General features: G+C 40.2%; 1 protein-coding gene across 1 annotated transcript; it reads left to right on the top strand.

Annotated features, from left to right (window-relative positions):
* Nucleotides 1–6,138: 6,138 nt before the first annotated feature.
* On the top strand, nucleotides 6,139–6,891 carry LOC143607916 (pectinesterase 1-like). The gene has a single exon (XM_077083186.1). It carries the CDS (start codon nucleotides 6,139–6,141, stop codon nucleotides 6,889–6,891), a length of 753 nt encoding a protein of 250 aa, XP_076939301.1.
* The last annotated feature ends 503 nt before the right edge of the window (nucleotides 6,892–7,394 follow it).

Genomic DNA, 7,394 nt, shown 5'->3' with positions numbered 1-7,394 from the left:
ACTCAGCCTGGAATTCCTTTTGTCGTGCCTCCGCCCATGCCTTGACTTCGTCGAGAGTCTGGCGGGGGAGTCTTCGTTTTTCAAACTGGGTATCGGTGGATCCCAGTAGGCGGTCATTTACTGCACTTGCCCCTGCTTTAGTAAGTGGGGTAGTGTTCGTAAAATTTACTTCACTTGCTCCGGCTTCGGTAGCCGGAGTAGTGTTTGTAAAAACTGTGTTGCCGGTATTCCCCCCAATAGCTGGGGTTGTGGTTACCGGAATTTCTCTAACCATCTTTTGTATAAAGTTTTGAAAAAACTGGAGAAAATTGTAGTTCTAGCTTTATGCACGGATGGCGCCAATGAAGAAACACTAACCGGACCCCGGGCAGGTTACTGGTAACCTGGGGGTTGGAGAGATGTTTCCCACGAGGGGTTAGACCCTTGGAAGATGGTTCTTCTGATAACCTGCAAAACAGACACCGTGAGCTCGTCACTGAGAAGGGGGGGGTTCCTCCTTGTGACCACCCTCCGGCGTGAGAATCAGACTAGATTGCTCTTTAAATATAAAAGTATATTAAGAGATTGCTAGAGCAGATATCAGGTATATATGATGATAATATGATAAGATATGATCAGATGAGATGATCATACCATTTGTGGTATTTATAGCCGAAGGTAGGTTTCCAAGGGGTTTAGCCGGCCCAACACGCTACCAACTGTAACCTATGCACGTGCCCTGCCTGTGAGTGGTGGATAGGTAGCGGCTGACACAGAGCAGGCGTGTCGTGCACTCTTCCTCTTCTGCCAACTACAGGCTAGGCACGTGGTATGGCAGGAGTTGGTGGGTAGGCGGCGGCTATTGGTCACAGTGCTGTGGCGTGCTGTCTGCCATGCTGCTGTCAGTGAGCTGTCGCATCTCTGATCAGATCTTTTGCCCATACCTCGTCAGGTACAGTAAAAGATCCTTCAGTATACGGACTGGCTTATTTGGGCGGGAGTATTCCCCCTCCCGCCTCTGTGCGGGATTGCTCCCGGCTTGGCTCATTCCTTCAGGTGACACTGAACGATTGAGAGCTAAGTGCCTTGTGCGTGTAGCCATGCTGCGCGGGTGGCCTTCCCTAATGGCTTGTATCCGAGGCTGCGGGGACAGGCGGAGTCCTTCACCATTGGGAGGCATTTCCTGCGGGACCAGCTTGCGTACTGCGCGTAAGGACGTCACGTCTCTGAGCATGGTTGGTCCTGCGGATCCAGTTGGTCTCTGCGCAGACGTCCCTGTTTAAGGTGAGTCTTGCGGGTCCAACTGGGCTCTGCTGGGACCTACCTCTTCAGTATTGTTAATATTGCATGCTGCACATCAACTGTATTCTAGTTGTTTTGAGCACCGGTATTCACATCTCGTTTAAAGCTTATTGTTGTTTTGGGCCTTTTGGCCCCTCTTTTTTAAACTTCTTTTATGTATTTTGGAAGCATGTCGTAAGCTTATATTATGGACAATTTGATTAAATTCTATACAGCTTCTAGTTTAACAGTTTCATTATCTAATAGAAGTAAATGACACGGTCCGCGCTACAAGTATTATTTTATTGTTTTTTTTTTTTTGCCTTCCAAAAAATGTTTGTTTTTTTATTTTTTAATTGTTGCAAAATTTTGTTTTCAATTGTTTTATTGGTTAAATGTTTTTTCTTTTTGTTTTTTTCCTAGATTCGTAACAATCATTATGTTTTTTGTTTTACTGAAATCGTGTTGATTTACCGCCACAACATCCGGGGCTAACAATGCTCGGGTTTTAACGACTCATAGCGCAACGTGCAGTACCGATAACGCTTGGGTTTTATCAACGTCCGGATTTTGCCAAACTTTATTTTAATTCCAATACCGTAACAAATTAATTCGCGTTAACACACCACCGAGAAGCTCGGTTTTTTACTAGCACCCCAGTTTTACCGACTCGCCACCACAAACGCCCGAATACGAGTCGACTCGACGTTTCGTATAGAAGTAAGGTAGACACGTCGGTGCCACAAGATTCATTTTTGATTATTTTACTGTTTTTTTTTTTTTGCCTTTCAAAATATGTTTGTGTTTTTTGTTATTTAGTTGGTGCTAAATTTTGTTTTTAATTTTTTTATTGGTTAAGTGTTTTTTTTTTCTGGATTCGTAACAAGCAGTCAAGCATTATGTTTTTTGTTTTACTGAAATCGTGTTAATTTACCGCCACAACGTCCGGGGCTAACAATGCTCGGGTTTTACCGACTCATCGCGCGACGTCCAATACCAACAACGCTCGGGTTTTACCAACACTCGGGTTTTGCCAAACTTTATTTTAGTTCGGATACCATAACAAATGTAAACAAAAACTATGAAATTCGCGTTGACCACCCCCGGAAAGCTCGATTTTTTACCATCGCCCCAGTTTTACCGACTCACCACCACAAACTCCTGAATACGAGTCGAGTCGATGTTTCGATGATCAGGTTTTACCAACACTCAGGTTTACTGACCAAATAAACATTGTTTTAAATATGGTAGGAAAAAAAATTATAATATGTTATACGAGTGCTCTAGAGTCACTGCCTCAGCGTCAGGGACCGACTGCGACGTCACCCCATTCGCTCATGTTACTTTTTGATTTTATTTTTTGTTTTAGTTCCAGTACCATAAAAAACGTAGTTAATACTAACTAAATTCGCTTTTACTAGCTGCTGTCGTCCGGGACCAACCGACGCTACCCCATTGGACTACCTCAACTTTTATTCTTATTTTTTTGTTTCCATTTTGTTTTAGTTCCAATACTGTAACGGGCGTACCTACTATTGACTGAATTCGCGTTGATTCATCACTGCAACACCCGGGTTTTGCTGACCAATTTTACCGCGTAGCGCTCGGGTAAATCACTATTATATAGTAAAATTGATGGTTGGTGCTGTAAAGTTCTGATTGGGCCGAGTGACACCACCTCGTTGGTCCAACATTTTTTTTTGTTTTGTTGGTTCAATGCTTTTTTTTAAGTTCCAGATTCATAACAAACATTTTGTTTTTTGTTTTACAGAATTCGTGTCGACTTACCGCCATAACGTCCGAGACTGACAATGCTCGGGTTTTACCGACTCACTACACAATGTCCAGTCCTGACAACGCTCGGGGTTTACACACGCCCGAGTTTTACCGAACTTTATTTTAGTTCCCATACCGTAACAAATGTAAATGAAATCGATAAAATTTGAGTTGACCCACCACCAGGATACTCAGATTTTTATTGACGCCCCAGTTTTGCCTGCTCACCACCGTAACGCCCGAATACGAGTTGACTCGCTGCTGCAACGATCGGGCTTTACCAACACTCAGCTTATTAATCGAATAAACATTGTTTAAATATGTTAACAAAAAACATTATAATATGTTATACGAGTGTCGTAGAGTCGCTACCTTAACGTCTGGGACCGAACAACGTCACCCTATTGGCCCTCCTCAATTTTCATTTTCATTTTTATTTATTGTTTTCAATTTTGTTGTAGTTCCAGTACCGCCACAAACGTAGCTAATGCCGGCTTAATTCGCGTTGACTCACTGCCACACCATTGACCCACCTCAATTTTTATTTTTATTAGTTTGTTTCAATTTTGTTTTAGTTCCAGTACCGTCATAAAGGTAGCTAATATTGTCTGAATTCGCGTTAACTCGTCGCTGCAACACCCGGGTTCTATCGACCGATTTTACCGCGCAACGCGCGGGAAAATTACTAGTTTTATGTAAAGTTCAAAAAAGCCCAAACCGTGAAACCGAACAGGAACCAAACCGTTCGAAACGGTTCGATTTGGTTTTAAATCTAAGCGGTCCGGTTACGGTTTTTGGCAATAAAAAACCGTTACCAACGGTTTGACCTAAAAATCACTAAAACTAGATCGTGAACACCCCTAGTTTTTGGATCAGTTTACGAGAGTTTGTTATTGTTAGGATTAAATGCACACACGAACTGAACACAAACACGAAAGCGATAAACGAAGACGAGGATTTAGCATGGTTCGGTCTAAACTGACCTACGTCCACGGGTGGCAACTAGATATTCTTTATTGAGTGACAATGATTACAAGTATATAATGTGGTTTAAATAGAGATTGAACTAGGGCTAATAAATTATTAAACAAGAAATCTAAACCGGGCTGGGCTTGGGCCAAGCCGCCCGCACCCGTCTCCTCTTTGGACTTCATATAATAAACCGACCCTACACCAAAAGGCCTACGAAACCCAACTGTTATCACCTTGCTCCCTTTCAAACTTCTCTTTGTTTTGTTTCGTGTGGTACGTTTTCGAGTGTTTCTTTAGCCTGGTCTTATACTTGCACTTGGGAGTTGATTTCCTGACCACTTTGTAACTGTCTCGTCTTACCTAGTTTCTTACTAGCCGAGTTCATTTTTTTAATGGCTATGTTCGCCAAAGTTCTGAACCTAGAAAGAGTTTGAACCTGAGACCCTTGGATAGGGATGACAATGGGCCAGGTTTGAACCAGCTATTGCTAATTCCAGACATGCACCCGGTCGTAAATTTGTTAAGAAATATCCATTGAGATTTCCATGTATCCATTGAGATTTCCATGTACAATTTCTCTACCGTTATAATTGTTGTATTCTTTTTATTTACATAAGTAATGTCATTATAATTTTATGCATGTATACATTTCACAACATATAATATACAAATAATATCAAGAGATACATATCCTAAAACAAATTTTAATTTCTCATATAATGAACGTACTAAAATAAAGCATTAATAGAAAAGGGCTAACGGAATAAATAAATCAAAAAATAAAAATGTTTGGGTATATAATTAGACTTTTATGCCTCGAGTCAACGTGCATTTGGTTTCAGGTATCACTTGATCCATACTCATCCCATATCAAAGAAAGATTATAAAACAAATCACATACCTGACCTAATACCTGTCAGGTATATCTATCAAACCTTTTTTTTCAACCCTACCCACACTTTATTTGAATTCGGGTTTTACTACCCGATGAAAGTTATGAGAGAGAGAAAGCCGTAAATATTGGTGAAGAGGAGAGAGGTTGTATGCGAGTGGTCCGAAATGTGAACTTAGGGTTGTTCACGAGCAGAGCCGAACCGAGCGATGGCTTGCTCTTTACTTGGCTCGCTTCAAATCAAACCGAGCCGAGATCGAACAAAACCAAAATCGAACCGAGTATTTTTCAAGCACTTTTCGAGCGGTATCGAGCGAGTTCGGAGCATTACTCTTTTTTTTCTTTTTTTTCCCTTTAAATTCTTTTATAAGAAACAAGTTTGATATTGAATATAATATGCATGAAAATAAATTAGTAGTTTTTAAAAAAACTAGTAGTACCTTATAATTTTTGATAAAATTGAAGTTTGGAGTTGGATATAATGTAATAAAATAATTAATAATTAAAAAATAATTATTTATATAAATATATATACACAAATATTTAACTTATTATTATAATTATCTTTAATATTGAAATATTGAAAACTAAATATAATTATTTTTTATATTTAAAGTACTAGAAAATATTTAATAAATAAAGATATTATATATAATATTCAGCTTTTTAATATTCAAGATAATTATTAAAACAAAATATATATTTATAAATGAATTAAAAATATTCGAGCCGAATCGAACTGAGCGGACCTTTGTTCGTTGCTTGGCTCGTTTACAAACCGAACCGAGCGGAGAGGCTCGTTTACAACTGAGCGGAAAAACAAGCGAGCATTTTCCGAACAAATTCCGAACGATCGGCGAGCGAGTTCGAGCGACGATCGGTTTGAACAGCCCTATACGAACTTCTGGAGAGTAGTCGGTGGTTTGCTGAGATGGCCCTCAGGTTTGTTGGGTTTCCATAGTTGTGATCCGCTAATACTCAATTACGCGTGTCAAAATCATACTTAAAAATTGGTCCATTCCTACCAACCGTTATAAAGAAAAACATTTGATAATTGAGAAGCCCCACTGTCTTAATTCGACTAATTATTTTATTTTCGCCGAAAACCATTAATTTAATTAAAAATCATTAACTTATCCTTAATTTACACTTTTATATTCAAAGTTAAAATATTAAAAAAAAAAGCATATAAAGTCGTTATATATCTCCTCTCTTGTACTACACGACATTCTCAACAAATGGAAGATTCCGTCAATCTCGTTAAAGGCTACGGCAAAATTAACCCCACCGACGCCGAAACCACTAACGCCGTTACCATCACCTCCCACTCTCCGTCACGTTCACGCCGTATAACCGCCATCGTTATCCTCACTCTATCCATCTTCGCCGTAATAACCGCCGTCATAACCGCCACCACAGCAATCCACCGTCACCGCCACCACTCCTCACCGCCGGAACCTAACCAACCGCCGTCTCTGAAGTCATCGGAGTCAATCAAAACCGTCTGCGCCGTCACGCAACATCCAGACACGTGTTTCACCGACGTAAGCTCAATCAACTCCGGCGACGCCGTGGATCCGGTGACGATCTTCAACCTCACGCTCCGGTTAACGTTCGCCGAGCTCACGAACGTTTCCGCTTTGCCGAAAACGCTGATTTCCGAGTCGAACGATTTGCGAACCGGTTCGGCGTTGCGAGACTGTGCGAGTTTGTTCGATGACGCGGTGAGTCGACTCAGTGAGTCGGTGGAGGCGATGGCCGGCGGTGGTGATGAGTTGACGGAGGCGAAAGTGGCGGATATGATGACGTGGATAAGTGCGGCGATGACAGATCAGCAGACGTGTGTGGATGGATTGGAGGAGGTGGGATCGACGGCTGTGGATGAGGTGAAGATGAAGGTGCAGAGATCGAACGAGTGGATGAGTAACAGCTTAGCAATACTTAATAATATGGAATCCATACTTGGCAAGTTTGGGCTTCATTTGCATTAAGCATTAATCTTGCAATTTGATTGTAATTTTTGGGTTTGTAATTAAGTAATTAGTTAATTAAGGTTTTGTGTAATAATATAAGTGGTGTTGTAAAAGAAAAGAAGAATATATATTTGAAATTTTTGGTTTAAATTTTCTTTTTTTTTACTTTAGATATGTGGTCAACATGGCGCATTTGATTCATATAAAATGTTTGTTAAAAGACTAAGCAAATATATGTTCTTGGGGCTTTTGCTTTTGGTTTGACAACTTGGTGGAGTAGCCTTTGATTTTGGTTTAATTTAAGAGTAATAAAAGCGATACAACAAAATTTAAAAACAGATTAGGCATTAAAAGAGAGGGACAAGTCTATAAGGCCATAGGATTTTAATGTTTGGGGCGTTCAAGCTAATATGGCAAATGTTAACAAATAGAACATAATTTTTTTATATGGTCAAGAGGCATTAAAGACAACTCAAGTTAAAGTATTAACAGACTTTTTTTTTTGAACGACTAATTTGAAA

This window comes from Bidens hawaiensis, unplaced genomic scaffold, assembly GCF_021521415.1.
Source record: "Bidens hawaiensis isolate Kalapana, Puna unplaced genomic scaffold, B.hawaiensis_p1.1 tig00090009_1, whole genome shotgun sequence".
Classification (NCBI taxonomy): Eukaryota; Viridiplantae; Streptophyta; class Magnoliopsida; order Asterales; family Asteraceae; genus Bidens; species Bidens hawaiensis.
The sequence above is the reverse complement of the archived record's forward strand: the minus strand, read 5'-3'. Positions and strand labels throughout refer to the sequence as shown.